Source organism: Pongo pygmaeus, chromosome 13 (genome assembly GCF_028885625.2).
Source record: "Pongo pygmaeus isolate AG05252 chromosome 13, NHGRI_mPonPyg2-v2.0_pri, whole genome shotgun sequence".
Lineage (NCBI taxonomy): Eukaryota > Metazoa > Chordata > Mammalia > Primates > Hominidae > Pongo > Pongo pygmaeus.
Window position 1 is genome coordinate 111,650,297 of NC_072386.2, and position 21,612 is coordinate 111,671,908.

General features: G+C 38.0%; 1 protein-coding gene across 3 annotated transcripts in view; it reads right to left on the reverse strand.

Annotated features, from left to right (window-relative positions):
• Window positions 1-21,612, reverse strand: part of C5 (complement C5) — a 127,398-nt gene that overhangs the window by 102,381 nt on the left and 3,405 nt on the right. The window contains exon 2 of one of the 3 annotated variants that reach the window (XM_054501277.2): window positions 6,644-6,748. The exons of the other annotated variants lie outside the window; for them this stretch is intronic. Coding sequence (XP_054357252.1) covers window positions 6,644-6,648 — 5 coding nt within the window. The 5' untranslated portion in view covers window positions 6,649-6,748. The remainder of the gene's footprint in view (window positions 1-6,643; window positions 6,749-21,612) is intronic. 3 annotated transcript variants of the gene reach the window in all.

Consider the following 21,612-nt stretch of genomic DNA (forward strand, 5'->3'; position numbering starts at 1 on the left):
TCCCAGGTTCAAGGGATTCTCCTGCCTCAGCCTCCCAAGTAGCTGGACTACAGGCATGTCCCACCACATCCAGCTAATTTTTTGTATTTTTAGTAGAGGCAGGATTTCACCATGTTGGCCAGGCTGGTCTCGAACTCCTGACCTCAGGTGATCCACCCACCTTGGCCTCCCAAAGTGCTGGGATTACAGGCGTGAGCCACCATGCCTGGCTGATTTTTAATTAAGTTAATTTTTATGATGTTTTATCTTCATTAGAATTTTTTTATTTACTACCTTCTCTTTTTTAGTACTATTTTTACCTTAATATATAATATGTACTCTTCTTTAAAATAATAAAACAGATGTCTCTAAACATATTTCTATAATGAGATATTTATGATACATAAATGAGATATTTATGGTCACATTGGCATTCTTTGCTTTGAATTAATAAATGATAAACCAAAAATATTTACAAACACTTTAATGCTGAATTCACTGGGGAAAAAAAGGAGCACAAAGGGAAATTTGATATACAAATTTCACTAAAGGTATCTCTTGCATATATTATTGAAATGACAAACATTTGCCACTATTGTCTGATCATCTAGCCCATTTATTTCAAAAGGGAATCTGTGAAATGATTAAGCTGGGTTGCAAAAGATGGGTCAAGTTAAAACAAACAGTACTTTTGCCATCATTTTTGGGAAATGAAATTTAAGAGAGAACAAGAACACTCGAATCAAGGTAGGTAATATTTGCATTTTAAGTGCAAATAAGTTTGTTTGCTTGAGCTATAGAGTAAATACTGATAACCAATATTTGCAAGCCATTGTCCTGTTTCTCTGGTAGAAAACATTTAGAAAATGATGGATCTCAAAGATTCTCAACAGAACTGAAGTTTAACAATTTAGATTCTCAACTGTGCTTAGTCAAAATTTTTATCTACCTTCTAAATGTGGCTCACAGATGAACTTTTGAGTCCAGGCACGCTGGCTCACACCTGTAATCCCAGCTCTTTGGGAGGCCGAGGTGGGTGGATCACCTGAGGTCAGGAGTTCAAGACCAGCCTGGCCAACATGGTGAAACCCCGTCTCTACTAAAAATACAAAAATTAGCCAGGCATGGTGGCGGGTGCCTGTAATCCCAGCTACTTGGGAGGCTGAGGCAGGAGATTCACTTGAATCTGGGAGGTGGAGGTCGAGCACAGATCACGCCACTGCACTCCAGCCTGAGCAACAGAGCCAGACTCCATCTCGGAAAAAAAAAAAAAAAAGATGATTTTTTTTCTTTATAATTTAAAATGTGACCTTTGGTGAGCCTTTCATTTTTATACAAATACTGCATTTCTAAAAGAGAAGAATCTCAGATCTGGCAGAAAGTTTGGTGGTCACCTGACCTTCCTGCTAATGCTGCCTCAATTGTCCCCTTATGATTGAGCCCAAATGACCTAGCCTAGTGCACAAGGCCCCTCTTGAGCCCTGTTTAGTTCTCCAGTCTCAACATTCCATTCTTCACTCCAGCCAAGGAGCTGAATTACCTGATTATTCCCTGAAGTGACCTTGACACCAAGGTGCTCCTAGCAGGATAATAATTTTGTATCTTTCAAATGGATATTCTTTAGTTATTTTGTACTTACTTGGTAAAATATGTCTGGACACCAATTTTCTATTAATACAAATTACAGAATTCTTTTTTATGTATAATAAAGGATTTTATCATGTATAATTTTCAAAATCAGATAGCTTATAGGGAGGTATATTAATGGGTTGTAAATTTAGAGAATAAAAAATAAGCGACATTTTGTTTGTTATTGTTTTCAGAAATTCAGCTCATCAGATTGCAAACTTCAAGTGCCTGCTGGCTGGCTAGAGTAAGAGAGCTGATGTGACCCATAACTGCCTCAGGTAATTTTCATGTGCCTGTTCCATGTCCAGAGGCCAGTGGAGAAACAGAGGCATCTCCTCAGAATTAAATTATTCTAAACGGAGACATGGGAATCATACAAGTTTTGTTCAAGAGTGGTAGGCTGGCACTAGGCAGATGGGTTATTCTAAGTAAAACCCAATATTGGTCCCTCTGACTGCTTTTTGGCTCAAGCCCACAGTCTCATGTTCTAATCCTTTAGGAGAAAGGCTCTAATAAAAGGTCAACTGAAATCTAAAAAGAACTACTTCAGTAACTCTCCATGGGATATAGAGGAGAAAGGCACTGGAGGCTTCGGTACCGGCAGTTTAAAGACTGACTGCAGAGAGGGCGGAGGTGGAGCAAGGTGGCTGAATAGAACCCCCCCAAAGATAGTTCTCCACACAGGAACACCAAATAGAACAACTATCCACGCAAGACAGCACCTTCATAAAAGCCATAAAATCAGGTGAGTGATCACAGTGCCTGGTTTTACCGTAATGATAAGGAAAGAGGCATTGAAGATGGGGTGGGGGTAGGGGTGAAGATCTCCCTGCATTGCCTACACCATCCTCCTCCAACCACAGGCTGCACAGTGGGAAAGAGAATCTGTGTGCTTGGAGGAGAGAGAGCAAAGTGAGTGTGGGACTTTGCACTGGAAGTCAGTGCTGCCCTGTCACGGTGGAACATACCACAGGACAGAATTCTGCAGGCGCCCAGAATTCTGACAGCGCATTTAGGCAGGCCTTGGGACAGAGGAGAATTCTCTGCTCCAGAGGGAGAAACCCAGGTCATGGCTAGCTTCACAACTGGCTAACTAAAGTTGTCTGAGGTCCTGAGTCTATTTGAGTGGCAGTCAGGACACAAGGACTAAAGTGTGTAGACTAAACATAAAATGCTAAGCACCCCCAACTTGCCCCCTATTGACTGACTGAACTCCCACTTGGCCAAAGAGACCCCAGAAACATCTTAAAAATTGAATTCCTGGCCGTGATGGGAAGGGAGGTTAGACATGCCTTGTTATACCCCTCCCTTTGGAGTTTAGGCACAACTGACCAGCATTCAAGTTAAAAGATCATAAGACGGACAAAACAGACTCTGTGGCGATAAGATACCAAATTATAAACAAGACCTCAGGCCATTCACGCAAGGAATCACACCCTACAAACCATAAAATATCATTAAATGAGTTTTAAAAGTTAACCTGGTATAGTCCGGGCGTGGTGGCTCACTCCTGTAATCCCAGCACTTTGGGAGGCTGAGGCAGGCAGATCACCTGAGGTCAGGAGTTCAAGACCAGACTGGCCAATATGGTGAAACCTCGTCTCTACTAAAAATACAAAAATTAGCTGGGTGTGGTGGCAGGTGCCTGTAATCCCAGCTACTCAGGAGGCTGAGGCAGCAGAATTGCTTGAACCTGGGAGGCAGAGGTTGCAGTGAGCCAAGATCGTGCCATTGCACTCCAGCCTGGGCAACAAGAGCAAAACTCTGCCTCAAAATAAATAAATAAAAAAAAATAAACCTGCTGTAATATGACTTACTTTTCAACCTGACTCTGATATAGCATCACATGACAGATAGCAGACCCTGCAGGGAATAAAAATATTTTACCTCAAAATATATTTACTTGACATATTTTGAAATGGCCCTGCAAAACTATCTTTTGTGGGGGAGATTTGCATCTGTAGATAATCTCCATTAATGCAACCAGGACTTCCCTTTCTAGGCTTTTCCCAGGTCTAGCAGAGTTGAACTGAGAGTCTGACATCTCAAAGGTCTGCAAATTGATTCTCTCTGAGGGCTGCTACCTATGAGGATTCATCTACATAACAAGAACCTTGGACCCCACAACCTCCTTTAACTCAAGCATTACTTACTATTGACTTTAAGCCTTTAGACAATAGCTTAACCCTCTCAACCAATTGTCAACTAAAGAATCCTTAAGACCCACCTATAACTACTAAGTCCCTCCTTGGAGATGTCCTGCTTTTTTGGGCTGAATCAATATAGACTTTCCATGTATCGATTTATGTCTTCGACTGTAACTCTTGTCTCCTGGAAATGTATAAAACCAAACTATAACCTACCTGCTTCAGGCACACTTCCTCAGAACCTCTTAAGACTGTTCCCAAGACCATGATCACTCATATTGGCTCAAAATATTCCACTCTGAAATATTTTACAGATTTTTTTTCCTCTGTTAGCAAGTCCTTGGGCAAGGTCTAGTACTGTCCTGGTCTTGGAGGCAGTGGATTTAGGGTGCAACACAGTTTGACACTAGCTGTGGCAGCCACAGGAGTATGTATGTCACTCCTTCCCAAACTGCAGGTACTGATGCTTGGGGAGAGATTCCTTCTGCTTGAGGAAAGAAGAGAGAAGAGCACAGAGGACTCTGTCTTGCAACTTGGGTATCAGCTTAGCCACAATACGATAAAACACCAAACAGATTCCCAAAGCCCCCGATTCCAGGCTTTGTTCCTGGATAGTGTTTCTAGGACCACCCTGGGTCAGAAGGGAATCCACTGCCCGGTTGGTATGGACTCGGTCCTGGCAGGATTCACTATCTGCTGACTAATGTGGCCTTAGGCCTTGAATAAACATTAGCAGCAGGCATAACCAGGCAGTAGTGGCTGCAGGCCTTGGCGAGCCCCAGTACTGAGCTGGTCTGGAAGGCCGTGGGCTTCAGGTATGACCCAGTGTGATGCCGGCTGTGGCCAGCATAGTGTCTGCATCACTCCTCCCCCAGCTCCAGTTAGCCAAGCCTGGAGAGAGATGCCTTCTGATTTGGGAAAGAGAGCAAGAGACTTTGCATGGTAACCCAGGGAATTCTCCCCTATCTTCCCAAGTCTTAGATACACCAAGGCTGTGTATCTAAGAGTCTGTAAGAGTTTCAGTGTTCCTGGGCTTAGGGCACCCCCAAGTGCTGAGATGGCTGCAGTAACCACAGGTTTAGGCCACAAAACTCAATCCCCTTTGAATTCTTGGAAAACCTTCTCAAGGACAGGGACAAACAAGCCTGGACTATAAAGATGGGAATAAATACCTAACTCTTCAAGGCCCAGACATGGACGAATATCCACAATTATCAAGAACATCCAGGAAAACATGGCCTCACTGAATGGACTGAATAAGCCACCATTGACTGATCCTGGAGTGATGAAGATACATGACTAATCAGACAGGGAATTCAAAATAGCTGCCTTGATGAACTTCAATGAACTTCAAGATAACAGTGAAGAAATGCAGAATTGTATCATATAAATTTAACAAGGAGATTGAAATTTTTTAAATCAAATGGAAATTCTGGAGCTGGCTAAAATATAGATTACTAAGACAAAGAAGTGTATGGCTACATTTCTTCCCCCAATATTTGTGACTATGTATTATTTTATCCATAAAATATGAAAATTTCTTTTAAAAAATCTTGGAGATAGAAAATTCAATTGATAAACTGAAAAATGCATTGGAGTCTCTCAATAGCAGACTTGATCAAGCAAAATAAAGAATTTGTGAGCTTGAAGACAGGCTATATGAAAATACACAGAGGAGAAAAACGAAAAAAACTAAAAAGAAAAAAGAATGAAGCATGCCTACAAGATCTAGAAAATGGCCTCAAAAGAGCAAATTTAAGAGTTACTAGCCTCAAAGGGGATGTAGAGAGAGAGAGAGAGAGAGAAATTGGGATAGAATGTTTATTCAAGGAAATTATAACAGACAACTTTCCAAACCTAGAGAAAGATATGAATATCTAGGTACAAGAAAATCAAAGAATGCCAAGCAGATTCAACCCAAATAAGACTACTTCAAGACATATAATAATAAAACTCTCAAAGATCAAGGATAAAGAAAGGATCTTAAAAACAGCAAGAGAAAAGAAACAACATAAAGGAGCTCTAATACATCTGGCAACAGATTTCTTAGCAGAAACTTTAGAGGCTTATGGGATGACATAGTCAAAGTGCTGAGGAAAAGAAACATCCAAGCTAGAATATTATACCCAGCACAATTATTTTTCAGACATGGAGAAACACTTAGACAAACAAAAGCTGAGGAATATTATCAACATTAGACCTATCTTATACGAAATGCTACAGGAAGTTTTTTCAATCTGAAAGAAAAGGCTATTAATGAGCAAGAAGAAATAATCTAAAAGTATAAAACTCGCTGGTAAAAGTAATTACACAGAGAAATACAGAATAATGTAACACTGTAATTACAGTATGTAAACCACTCATATACTTAATAGAATGACTAAATGATAAACCTATCAAAAATGGTAACTACAATTATTTTTTAAGAGACAGACCATGTAAAAAGATATAAATAGATACAACAAAAAGTCAAAATGCAGGAAGGATAAAGTGTAGAGGTTTGTTTGGCTTTCTCTGCTTGTTTTTAAAAACTTTTCTTTGTGATAATAGTTAAGTTGTTATAAGTCTAAAATAATTGTTTATAAGATGTTATTTGCAAGCCTCATGATAACTACAAACCAAAAACCTATAATTGCTACACAAAAAATAAAAAGCAAGGAATTAAAACATACTACTAGAGAAAATCACTTTTACACAAAGGAAGAAAGGAAGAGAGGACCAACAAAACAAGCAGAAAACGAATAACAAAATGTCAGTACTAAGTCCTTACTGATTAATAATAACAAGTAAATGAGTGTAAATGGACTAGAATCCTTTTTTGAAGGCACTGTAAACAGTTTTGTCTCGTTATGGCATTGATTGCCTTTAGTAGATTCCGTGTAACCTACTTCATCTCATAAGCTGTAAAAGGTCTTTGCTCCAAAATATCCTTCTCACTCAGACTTTAAACCCGATGTTGTCTGAAGCATTCTTCTCGCTTCTCAGTAATCAGTCTAGCAATTAAGAAGAAATGCCATAAATGTTAATCACATCTCAATAAGACCTGTAAACTCCACTGCATTTAAACGAGATTTTGAGACTCAGACATACAGGACGTATTCTCAGCCTTTAAGGAGCTTGTCCAAATGGTAACACAATAGCTACCCATTATTAGTTTCCAACATTTATCCGTTATTGTGATAATTAACTTGATAAATTATCTCTCATCTTGACAACCACGCAGAAGGGTGTTATTACCCTCTGGTTACCAATGAGTAAACTAAGGCTCAGAAAAATGTAGTGCTTCAGGGAACACATCTAATAAGTTGCAGAAATTTTGATTTGATTGTTTGGGATCCGTAGAAAAAAGCCAGGAAAGATACCAAACCATGCTGAAGTCTTACCTTCTCTTTGACACCTTCTCCAGATACATATATATATATAATTTTTTTTAGATGGATTCTCACTCTGTCACACAGGCTGGAGTGCAGTGGTACAATCTCAGTTCGCTGCAACCTCCGCCACCTGGGTTCAAGCGATTCTCATGCCTCAGCCTCCCAAGTAGCTGGGACTACAGGGGTGAGCCACCATGCCTGGCTAATTTTTGTATTTTTAGTTGAGATGGGGTTTCACCATATTGGCCAGGCTGGCCTCCAACTCCGGACCTCAAGTGATCTACCCACCTCGGCCTCCCAAAGTGCTGGGATTACAGGCGTGAGCCACCGCGCCTGGCCTTTTTTGTCTGTAACTAATTCTGTATTTTATAAACTCTTAAATAGTTTATATCCCAGTCCACACATTTTGATTCTTATTATATACTATTGTGTATTCTAGGCAAAGGTTCAAATGCACAAGGTGGGAATAAATGTGACATAATTGAATACCTAGTCTGGCTTATGTCTGGTTCTCCCTTCCTCAATAGAGCTGGAGCAAGACTGGCTGAAATGACCACCAGGAAGATGGCAGATTGGGAAGACAAACTGAAAAGGTCAGAGGTGGAAAGAGTCAGAGAATAACTGGATAAGCCACATTCTGGGAAATACAGTGGTTCAAATCCACCGTGGATAAATTTGTATTTGAAGATTGAATGGTAACTGGGAAAAATAGAGAAGAAAGCCACAGCTTAAACTATGCGTGAAAGTCACCAAAGCAGTGGGTTGGAATAGCATGTCCCAAAAGGCCACTTCACATCCTAAATAATAATGGAATAGGATAGGATTTCAGATAAGGAAGTAGGGAAGAAGTGGAAAATAATAAGGCTAAGAGAAAATCCAGTGTTAATAATGGAATTCAGTTAAGCATATTTTCCTTACAGGAATCAAAAGGAAACAACATACAAGGAGGAGATGCTCACTCTCCCTTTATCTTTCACAGTTTTGTAACCTCACCTGAATCTGTTCTTTCTATACCCTAGACCTTCTAATGAATCAAGCTCAGCTCATTAACCACCTTCTTTGGTTCCACTGACCCACGCTTTTTCAGACAATGTTGCTTTTTGTTCAGCGTAAGTTCCTTCATCTAATTGTAATACCTGTTACTCATCCAGTAGCTAGATGTGGTAGCCAGACTCCAAGACGGCTCCCAGTGGTCCTTACCTCCCTGGTATTCATGCCTCTGTGTGGTCCCTTCCCATGCTGTACCACACCAATTCATCTGACCAATAGAATACAGCAAAAGTGAAGACGTGTGACTTCTGAGGTTAGGTCATACAAGACATTGCTGTTTCTGCCTTTTTCTCTCTTGAACTGCCTGTTCTAGGGGAAGCCCCTATGTAGTGAGCACACTCAGGAAGCCTATGGAGAGGCTCATGTGGAAGGGAACCACGGCCTCCTGCCCAGAGCCGTGTGAAGTGAATCCTCCAGCCCTAGTCATGCCTTTAGGTGGCTGCAGCCCAGCTGTCATCTTGACTGCAACCTCATAAGAGAACCTAACCCAGAATTACCTAGCTAAGCCATTCCTGAATTCCTGCCCATAAGAACTGGGCAGATAATTAAGGTGTGTTGTTATCTTAAGTCATTAAGTTTGGGGGAATTTATTACATAGCAATAGTAATTTTACACTAGATTAGCTGTTTTCCTAAAAATATAACTTTCATGAAAGCTCCTTACATTCACTACCACCACCAAAATAGTCCCTTGCTCCTCGGTCATCAATGCTTATAATTTGCAAGTGTACTTTAAGTTCCTGAAGAGCAGCAGCTTCAGGACCCTACTTTGAAAGCGCCACCTGCTGGTATTAACTTAATAGCTTCCCAAAGAAAGCTGGAATAATTCGTGCTGATTAAGTCAGTGCTTAGGTGCGACAGCTTTTCATGGTAAACTCTGGCTTCTCATCTTATATTAATAACCCTTCTGAGAACTAGCTTCTTTGCTTCCTTGAGACAACAGCTGTTTTGCCTTCTTCTTAAGAATGCTGAAATGCGATCTTTCTTAGCACTGAAAATCACATAAACATTTATGGAGTTCTTATGATTACTCTTTCTAGGATTACTCTTTCATTCTTTTCCAACTCTTTTCTTTCTGCTTCAATTATTTTTAAAAGAAGACATGCTAAAGTCTCTGTTTTTTACAAGACAAAAAAAACCAGATATCACAAAATCTTTGAATTTTTTTTTCCTTCCAAAATAACTGCCAAATCTCTCAAACACTTAGTCTATCCCTCCCCACCCCACCCAATTGACTCTAAGTAATTTTATTTCCCCCTATTTATCCTGAGCCCCCTAGAATGCTTTCTGGATATCTTCATAAAAGTTATATAGAAAATATTAAATTAATAAAATAATTGCCCAGCAGCAGCAGTCACTTGATGTTGGTTGGAATGATTCAGCATTATACTCATTTTACAGACAAAGAATCTGATAATCAGAAGGTCTGTATTGCTTCATTTAAAAATCCCAGAATCAGGCCGGGCACAGTGGCTCACACCTGTAATCCCAGCACTTTGGGAGGCCAAGGCAGGTAGATCACCTGAGGTCAGGAGTTCGAGACCAGCCTGGCCAACACGGTAAAACTCGTCTCTACTAAAAATACAAAAATTAGCTGGGTGTGGTCATGGGTGCCTGTAATCCTAGCTACTCAGGAGGCTGAGGCAGGAGAATCACTTGAGCCCAGGACATGGAGGTTGCAGTAAGCGGAGATCACGCCACTGCACTCCAGCCTGGGTGACACAGCGAGACTCTGTCTCAAAAATAAAAATAAAAAAAAAATAATAAAAGCCCAGAATCACACACACACAAAAGTAGCTCTGGCGACTTACATAATTTGAGTGACCTTGTGCAAGATAAAAATGTGGCGTCTCTTATTCAAAAAAGCAGGAAGAATGCTGTTAAGGTATTAAAATATAAACATAAAGCCTTTTCCTCTAGCTTGGCCAACTTGGCAAAACCCCATCTCTACAAAAAATACAAAAATTAGCCGGGCGTGGTGGCATGTGCCTGTAACCCTGCTACTCGGGGCGCTGAGGCACGAGAATCACTTGAACCCAGGAGGTCGAGGCTGCAGTGAGCCAAGATCATACCACTGCACTCCAGCCTGGGCTACAGAGCAAGACTGTCTCAAAACAAAAAGCCTTTTCCTTTCATCTGTAGTCTCTCCCTCAATTTGTCATGGTGCTTTTTAAGATTTGCTATTTAACATCATTGTAAATAAAGGGAAATTAATAACTTTAATTATTGGCATGACTTTTATCATTCATCTTCATATTGTGCACCAGTTTAAGTTGCAAATATAAGAGCATTTCATTTGCATGTGGAATTGCCAAAATTACACAATTTGTATGTCATAACTCATACATGTATATATATTCCATTCTTCCCAGAACAGTGGAAATTATGCATAAAACTAGCTCAACTGTTTTTATTTTACTTTTTGATATGTGTATGTTCTACCCACACTGTCCACCTTTGCTTTCTGAGGACAAGGAAAGCCTGAAAGAAAAAGGAACTGTGAATTATCCTATCTTTCCCTTTCTTTCTATGTTGTCGTATTCAAGGTAAATTCAATAGTTCCCTAATACAAGGAAATACCATGAGTAAGAAAGGATACGATAAGGCTCCTTGTTTTTTTGTTGTTGTTGTTTTTCTTTTTTCTTTTTCTTTTTTTTTTTTTTTTTTTTTTAGCATGCCTTCACCATCTTTCTGCACTCAAAACAAGTTCCTGTTCCAATAGAGAATGTGGTCTCTTCAGGCTGTCAGGGCCCTGGCTTGCTCAGCCACAGACATACTTTTCTTAATACTTTGTACTCACTTTGATTCCCACTAAACTTCCGCACCTTGTGAGCCCACTGGAATTCTGTGTTCACAGGGTATTGTGAATGCTCTGTGTGAATGAGGCGGCAAGGAATTGTGGACATAAATATCATGCTGTCAGACTTCATTTACAAAAAACAAGCTCAAAGATAAAAGTATTAATAAATGCAGGACAACAACAACAGAGCATCAGACCAAGTGTGGGGCCCTTCTGCGTGTGGGGTTTGGGGTGACTGCATAGGTTGCATGCTCATGAAGCCAGCTTTGGACTAGCTAAGTCAGGAGTAAACTCATATCTGACTTCAAAGACAAATCTCTTAACACTTCACATGAAATCTCCTCTAATAACACAAGGCAAGGCATTGGCAGAGTAATCAAAGAATGTCAAGAAGATGACAAAATTTTAAGACAACTAGATAACATCAAGCTGCTTCCCTTGGGCTCTGTGATCATTAGTGCTATGGTCTGAATGTTTGTGTCCTCTTGAAATTCTTATGTTGAATCTTGATCACCAAAGTGATGGTATTTATAAATTTTTGGTTGACAGTCTTTTTCTTTCAGCACTTTGAATATATCATCTTTCTACTTAGTAGCCTCTGTACTTTCTGATGAGAAATCAGCTGTTAATTTTACTGAGGATCCTTTGTACTATCATGTGTTGCTTTTCTCTTGTTATTTTCAAGATTATCTCTTCATCTTTGACACTTGACAGTTTTATTATGATGTAGTCAGGTGTGGCCCTCTTTGAGTTTATCATACTTGGAGTTCATTGAGTTTTCTTGAATGTGTGGATTAATGTGTCTCATCACATTTGAAAGTTTTGACCATTAGTTCTTCAAATATTTTTTTCTGTCCTCTTCTCTCTCTCTCCTCTCCTTCTGGAACTCTCTTTATGCATATGTTGATATGCTCGATGGTATACCAGCGGTCTCTCTTTATGTATATGTTTGTGTTTTCTATGGCATACCAGATGGTCTACAGGTCTGTTCATTTTTCTTAATCCTTTTTTCTTTCTGCTCCTCAGACTGGATAATCTCAATTGATCTATCTTCAAGTTCATTGATTCTTTTTCTCTCCCTGCTCAAATCTGCTGTTGAGCGTCCCTATTGAATTTTTTATTTCAGCTATTGTAGTTTTCAAATACAGAATTTCTATTTGGTTCTTATTTATAATTTTTGTCTTATTCTTTGTATGGTAAGACGTAGCTCTTACACTTCTCTTTAGTTCTTTAGATGTGGTTTCTTTTAGTTATTTCATCATACTGAAAATATCTTACGTAAAGTCCATATCTGGGAGATCAAGATTTCCTCAGGTGGTTTTTATTATATCTTTTCCTTGTATGGGCTACACTTTCCTGCATCTTTGCTTGTCTTGTAATTTTTTGTTAAAACTGGAATTTTAAAAATTTAAAATTAAATAATAGAATAGAGCAACCTGGAAAATTTGACCTGTAGGTTAGATTTGAACCGTAATTTAGAAGTGCTTCTATTTTTATGCTGTAGTGGCAATGTGCAAAATGTTTTTGAAAAATTGTTTGCAGCAATATCCAGAAAGGCCATAGGACTGGAATGCTTTTCCATGGAGGTAACCCTTTAACCCTATGAAATAAGATATGATGGTCCCCATTTAACAGGATAAAAAGTTAGTGATTTATTACAGTGAAAATTATAAAAAGGATGCAAAAATGCCTTCCAAAATCTAGTTAACTTTTAAAACTAGTGGTTATTCTGGGGAAAATGGGGAATATTATCCCATTAATGAATCTTGAGCTATTTCTTTGTAAGAAGAATTATATCACTGCTTCTCATGAATCTCACCAGCATTGACCTACGGCCCCCATCTCTTCCATTTCAGTTCTTTTAAATTTTATTTATTCACTTTGTTTTTGTTGTTCTTTTTCTTTATTTTTTGTTTTTTTAAATTATTCTACTTTTTTCCTTTTCCTACTCTATTTCTCATTTCCATTTCTTTTCTCTATAATATATAATTGAGTATGATTATATGTATTTGAGATTTTATGTTTTTCAATCTTAAGTTAACTTCACTTTTTTCATTTGTAGAATAGGAGATACTGTCTACTCTGTCCACCTAACAGGGTTGTTGTAAGTTTTAAACAATACTTGTTATAGCTCCAGAAAACTATAAACTAGCTTCTGTTGCTTCCTAGTTTATTTCTTTGAGTGTTTTTTTAACTTTCATATTGAAACTGTTAACAAAAATACATTTCCTGATAGTTCTTATTAGACCCCAAGATTTCAGTATTTCATCTGTGATGGAATTATTGCTGCAGATTTTCATATGTGATAGAATCTGATATTTTGAATGTCATTTTATACTTTTTCAAACATTAGCAATTTTTGTATTCTCTCATAAATTCCTCAAATAATTTATCAACTTTAATTTTGTATTTCTATCAAATTTTTAAAATTTAAATTCAAAAGCATTGGTAAAATATCAGATCTTCTAAGTTTAACTTCTAAAGCTGAATGTCAATTAAATTAAATTTTAAACATATAGAGTTAAACTTAATTCAAACTACAAATTTGGAATCAAAAATATAAAATAGTCTGGGCACAGCGGCTCATGCCTGTAATCCCAGCTGAGGATTTGGGAGGCTGAGGCAGGCGGATCAGCTGAGGTCAGAAGTTCGAGACCAGCCTGGCTGACATGGTGAAACCCCGTCTCTACTAAAAATACAAAAATTAGCCAGGCATGGTGGCGATGCCTGTAATAAATATCCCAGCTACTCGGGAGGCTGAGGCAGGAGAATCGCTTGAATCCAGGAGGCAGAGGTTGCAGTAAGCCAAGATCATGCCACTGTACTGCAGCCTGGGTGACAGAGCGAGACTCCATCTAAAAAAAATATATATATATATATTCATATATATATTCATATATATTCTCTATATATTCTATATATATTCTATATATATTCATATATATATTCTATATATATTCTCTATATATTCATATATATTCTCTATATATTCATATATATTCATATATATATTCTCTATATATTCTCTATATATTCTATATATATTCATATATATTCTATATATATTCATATATATATTCATATATATATTCATATATATTCTACATATATTCTATATATATTCATATATATTCATATATATATTCTACATATATTCATATATATATTCATATATATTCATATATTCTACATATATTCATATATATATTCATATATATTCAACATATATTCACATATATTCATATATATATTCTACATATATTCACATATATATCCACATATATATTCTACATATATATCCACATATATATTCTACATATATATCCACATATATATTCTACATATATCCACATATATATTCTACATATATCCACATATATATTCTACATATATCCACATATATATTCTACATATATCCACATATATATTCTACATATATCCACATATATATTCTACATATATCCACATATATATTCTACATATATCCACATATATATTCTACATATATCCACATATATATTCATATATATATCCACATATATATTCATATATATATCCACATATATATTCATATATATATCCTATATATATTCATATATATATCCTATATATATTCTATATATATTCTATATATATTCATATATATATTCTATATATTCTATATATGTGCTGTATATGTTCGTATATATGTGCTGTATATGTTCGTATATATGTGCTGTATATGTTCGTATATATGTGCTGTATATGTTCGTATATATGTGCTGTATATGTTCGTATATATGTGCTGTATATATTCTATATATATTCATATATATATTCTATATATATTCATATATATTCATATATATATTCATATATATTCATATATATATTCATATATATTCATATATATTCTCTATATATTCATATATATATTCTCTATATATTCATATATATTCACATATATATTCTATATATATTCATATATATATTCTATATATATTCATATATATTCATATATATATGAAAGTATAAAGTTAAATTTAGCTTTAAATTTAAAAACATTCTAAAGAAATCAGAATTAGCTGAAATCATCCCAGTATAAATTAGTATAAACTGAAAAATCCCCATAGGAACATTCCATCAAAGAGGACAAAAAGATTCTTGATAAAGCTGTCCTCCTTTCAGTTTATAAATTTTGGATAGTCAGGGAGGAGGACATTAATCCATGGATCTACAGCCAATATATTTTTATAGGCAGAGAAAATTGCTGGAAGGATATAAAAATAGTAAACAATGACAATATCTTGGAAAGCAGTTAGGTAGCAGGGCCAAGGGCTTTTTACCTTATGCTTCACATTCCTCTATACAGCATTACTTTTTTTGTTTTGTTTTGTTTTGAGACAGCGTCTTGGTCTGTCACCCAGGCTGGAGTGCAGCAGTGCAATCACAGCTCCTTGCAGCCTCGAACTCCTCAATCACAGCTCACTGCAGCCTCGAATCGCTCAAGCGATTCTCCCAACTCAGCCTTCAGAGTAACAGGGACCACAGGCACATGCCACCACACCTGGCTAATTTTTATTTTTATTTTGTAAAGACAGGATTTTGTCATGTTTTCCCAGCTGGTCTGGACCTCCTGAGCTCAAGGGATCCACCTGCCTCGGTCTTCCAAAGTGCTGAGATTACAGGTGTGAGCCACTGCGCCCAGCCCACCATTACTTTTATAATAAAAACTAGTATAATTTTTAATAAAAGGGTAAAGAAGAAGGATATACCCAAGATAATCAGCAAAAAGCTGAAAAGGATGTAAAGAAACTGTAAGAAAACATATTCAGTAGAAAATGTAAAAGAACAGGAATAAGTACAAATGCAACAAACTTGAATGGGCTTAAAACAGTCTATTAAAAGTTAGACATTTTTGAAACAGCCAAAGAACAAAAAAAATGCAGCAACAGGTTGGGCATGGTGTCTCACATCTGTAATCCCAGCACTTTGGGAGGCTGAGGCAGGCAGATCATGAGGTCAGGAGTTCAAGACCAGCCTGGCCAATATGGCGAAACCCCATCTCTACTGAAATACAAAAATTAGCTGGGAGTGGTGGTGTGCGCCTGTAGTCCCAGCTACTCGGGAGGCTGAGGCAGAAGAATCACTTGAACCTGGGAGGCGGAGGTTGCAGTGAGCCGAGATCATGCCACTGCACTCCAGCCTGGGTGACAGAGTGAGACTCTATCTTAAAAAAAAAAAAGAAAAAAAGGTATACATCACCACCAAATGATATAGAAATACTGAAAATTAAAAAAAAGAAAACCATATGCCAGGCAAGTACTGACAAAATTTAAGCTAGTAGAGAACTAATAACTTTAGGTAAACAGAACTCACAACTTTAAGTGAGCAAAGATAAATATTTAATGTGGAGTATAATTATTATTTACTAAAAAGTTGCAACAGTCATAGCCTTCATGCACTTAAGAACATAGCTTTGGGCCAGTTGTGGTGGCTCACACCTGTAATCCCAGCACTTTGGGAGGCTGAGGTGGGCAGATCACCTGAGGTCAGGAGTTCGAGATCAGCCTGGCCAACATGATGAAACCCCATCTCTACTAAAAATACAAAAAAAAATTAGCCGGGCATGGTGGTGTGTGCCTGTAATCCCAGCTACTCAGGAGGCTGAAGCAGAAGAATCGCTTAAACCTGGGAGGTGGAGGTTACAGTGAGCCCAGATTGTGCTACTGCACTCACTCCAGCCTTGGGTGACAGAACAAGACTCTGTCTCAGAAAAAACAAAACAAAACAAAACAAAACAAAAAACCACATGATCATCTCAGCTGACACAGAAAAAGCATCTGACAAAGTTCAACATCCTTTATTAATAAACAGTCTCAACAGTTTGGGTATAAAAGGAAAATTCCTGGCTGGGCATGATGGCTCATGCCTGCAATCTGAATACTTTGGGAGGCTGAGGTGGGAGGATCACTTGAGGCCAGAAGTTTGAGACCAGTCTGGGCAATGCTGCAAGACCCCATCTTGACAAAAATTATTTTTAAATTAGCCAGGCATGGTAGCGCATACCTGTAGTTCCAGTTACTCAGGAGGTTGAGGCAGGAGAATCGCTTGAGCCCAGGAGGTCAGGGCTGCAGTGAGCCATGATTGCACCATTGCACTTCAGCCTGGGTGATAGAGTAAAACCCCATCTTAAAAAAAAAATGGGCAGGGCGCAGTGGCTCATGCCTGTAATCCCAGCACTTTGAGAGGCCAAGGTGGGCAGAACATGAGGTCAAGAGATTGAGACCATCCTGACAAACATGGTGAAACCCTGTCTCTACTAAAAACACACAAAAAATTAGCTGGGTGTGGTGGTGCGTGCCCATTGTCCCAGTTACTCGGGAGGCTGAGGCAGGAGAATCACTTGAACTCAGGAGGTGAGTTTGCAGTGAGCTGAGATCGCACCACTGCATTCACAGCTTGGTGACAGAGCGAGGCTCCGTCTGAAAAAAAAAAAAGAGGAAAATTCTTCAACATATGAAACATATGATATGGTTTGGCACTGTGTCCCTACCCAAATTTCATGTCAAACTGTAATCCCCACGTGTCAAGGAAGGTACCTGGTGGGAGGTGGTTGGATCATGGGAGCAGTTTCCCCCATGCCGTTCTTACCATAGTGAGTAAGTTCTCATGAGAGCTGATGGTTTAATAGTGTGGCACTTCCCCTCTCCTCCTGCTGCTTCAAAAGATGTGCCTTGCTTCCCCTTTGCCTTCCACCATAATTTTAACTTTCCTGAGGCTGCCCCAGCCATGTGAAACTGTGAGTCAATTAAACCTCTCTTCTTTATAAATTACTCAGTCTCAGTAATTACTTTATAAATTACTCAGTTCTTTATAGTAGGGTAAAAATGGACTAATACAACATAATAAAGGCCATTTATGAGAAGCCTGCAGCTCACATTATCATCAATGGAAAAAAACCTAAAAACTTTTCCGCTAAGATCTGGTACAATGCAAGGATCCCAAACTTAACACTTCTAATCAACATAGATTGGAAGAACTAGCAAGTGCAATTAGATAAGAAAAAGAAATAAAAGACATCAAAAATCAGAAAGGAAGAGGTAAAATTATTTCTATTTGCAGATGACATAATTCTATATGTAGAAAACCCCAAAGATTCCACAAAAATATATGAGAAACTAGTAAATGAGTTCAGTAAAGTTGCAGAGTACAAAACCAATATACAAAAATCAATAGTGTTTCTATACACAAACAACAAATGAGCTAAAAAAGAAATCAAGAAGGCAATCTCATTTACAATAGCTATTAAAAAAAACACCTAGGAATAATTTTAAGCATGGATGTAAAAGACTGCTACAAAGAAAACTACAAAACACTGATGGAAGAAATTGAAGAGGGTACAAACAAATGGAAAGACATCTCACTTTTCATGGATCAGAAGAATCAATATTATTAAAATGACCATACTACTCAAAACAATCTACAGATTCAATGCAATCTCTATCAAAATACCAATGATTTTCTTCACAGAAATAGGAAAAAAATCTCAAAATTTTTATGGAACCACAAAGGAACCCAAATGGCCAAAGCAATCCTGAACAAAAAGAACAAAGCTAGAGGCATCATGCTAACAGTCTTCAAAATATACTACAAAGCTGTAGTAACCAAAATAGCATGATATTGTCATAAAAACAGATAGACAAATGAAACAGCATAGAAGACTCAGAAATTAATCCATGGATCTACAGCCAACTGGTTTTTTGACAAAGATGTCAAGAACACTCACTGGGGAAAGAACAGTCTCTTCAATATATGGTCCTGGGAAAACTGGATATCCATATACAGAAGAATGAAACTAGATCCCTACATCTCCCCCATATAAAAACCTTACATGTGAGTTTATATATATAAAATCAAAATGGATCAAAGACCTAAACGTAAGACAGAAACTATAAAACTACTAGAAGAAAACACAGGGGAAATGGTTCCGGACACTGGTCTAGGAAAGATTTTATGAATAAGACCTCAAAAATGCAGGCAACAAAAACAAAAATAAATATATGGGATTATATCAAACTAAAAGGCTTCTGTACAACAAAGGAAGCAATCAACATAGTGAAGAAACATCCCAGAGAACGGGAGAAAATATTTGCAAACTATCCATATAACAGGGAATAAATATCTGGAATACACAAGGAACTCAAACATCTCAACAACAAAATTGTATAAAAATGGACAAATAATCTGAATAGACACTTCTCAAAAAGAAGACATACAAATGACCAACAAATATATGAAAAAATGCTCAACATCATCAATCATCAGGGAAATGCAAATCTGCGAGTCAAAACTACTATGAGGTATAATCTCACCCCAGTTAGGATGGCTATTATCAAGACAGCAAATAACAAATGCTGGGGAGGATGTAGAGAAAAAGAAACTCTTTTTTTTTTTTTTTTTTTGGTCTCTGTTGCCCAGGTGGCAGTGCAGTGGCATGATGATAGCTCACTGCAGCCTCAATCTCCCAGGCTCAAGCAATCCTCCCACTCAGCCTCCCAAGTAGCTGGGACTAGAGACAAGTGCCATCACACCCAGCTAATGGTTTTGATTTTTAGTAGAGATGAGGTCTCACTATCTTCTCCAGGCTGGTATTGAACTCCTAAGCTGAAGAGATCCTCCCACCTCAGCCTCCCAAAGTACTGGGATTACAGGTGTGAGTCACCTTGCCCAGCCAGAAAAAGGGACTCATACACTGTTGGTGGAATGTAAACTAATATACTCACTATGGAGAACAGTATGGAAGTTCCTCAAAAAACTACAAATACAACTACCATATGATCCAGCAATCCTACTACTGGGAATTTATCCAAAGGAAAAGAAATCAGTATATCAAAGACACATCTGCATCCCCATGTTTATTGCAGCACTATTCATAATAGCCATGACATGGAATCAACCTAGGTGTCCAACAGATGAATGGATAAAGAAAATGTGGGCCAGACTTAGTGGCTTATGCCTGTAATCCCAGCACTTTGGGAGGCCGAGGCAGGCGGATCACCTGAGGTCAGGAGTTTGAGACCAGCCTGACCAACATGGAGAAACCCCATCTCTACTAAAAATACAAAATTAGCTGGGCATGTTGGCAGGCACCTCTAATCCCAGCTACTCGGGAGGCTGAGGTAGGAGAATCGCTTGAACCCAGGAGGCGGAGGTTGCAGTGAGCTGAGATCATGCCATTGAACTGCAGCCTGGGCAACAAGAGCAAAATTCCAAAAGAAAGAAAGAAGGAAGGAAGGAAGGAAGTAGGAAGGAAGGGTGATTATATATATATATATATATATATATATATATATATATATTCTGTATGTGTATATATGTGTGTGTGCACGTATTCATATATATACACACACATACATACAATGGAATACTATTCAGCCATAAAAAAGAATGAAATACTGTAATTCACAGCAACACGGATGGAAATGGAGGACAGTATATTACGTGAATAAGCCAGGAACAGTAAGTTAAATGCTACATGTTCTCAGTCATATGTCGAAGCTGAAAAATGTTGATCTCATAGAAGTAAACAGTAGAACAGAGGATACTAAAGGTTGGGAAGGGTAGCAGGGGAAAGGGAAGGAGAGAAAGATATCTTAAAGGATACAAAATTACAGCTAGATAGGAGCAATAAGTTCTAGTGTTCTATACTTACTATAGAATGAGGATAGTTAAAAATAATATATTACATAGTTTCAAATAGCTAGAAGGAGGGTATGAAATCTTCCTAACATGAACATATGATGTTTGGGATGATGGATATGCTAATTACTCTAACCACTATACATTTATATGTATTAAAACATCACTATGTATCCCATAAATATGTACAGTTACTACATGTCATTTAAAAATAAAAATTAAGGTTGGGTATGGTGACTCACACCTATAATCCTAGCACTTTGGGGGACCAAGGCAAGCAGATACTTGAGGCCAGCAGTTGAAGACCAGCCTGATCAACATGGTGAAACACTGTCTCTACTAAAAATACAAAAAAAAAAAAAAATAGCTGGGTATGGTGTCACACACATGTAATCACAGCTACTGGGGAGGCTAAGGCACAAAAATTGTTTGAACCCTGGAGGTGGAGGTTGCAGTGAGCCATGATCGTGCCACTGCACTCCAGCCTGGGCAACAGAGTGAGACTCTGTCTCAAAAAAACAAAAACAAAAACAAAAAACAAAAAACACCAACAAAAGCAAAACAAAAATAAATGAATAAAAATTAAAAAAAAAATCAGGCTGGGTATGCTGGCTCATGCCTGTAATCCCAGCACTTTGGGAGGTTGAGGTGGGAGGATTGCTTGAGCCCAGGAGTTTAAGACCAGCCTGGGCAACACAGCAAGACCCCATCTTTACAAAAAGTTTAAAAATTAGCTAGGTGTGGTGGTGCACACCTATAGACTGAGCTATTCGGGAGGCTGACGGAGGAGGATCGCTTGAGCCCGAGAAGTCAAGGCTTCAGTGAGTTATGATTGTGTCACTGCACTAAAACCTGGGTGACAGAGTGAGACCTTGTCTTAAAAAACAAAACAACAACAAAATCGCACTAGCCAGTCACAGAAAGAAATGGCAATAATGAAAGCTGCCATCCCT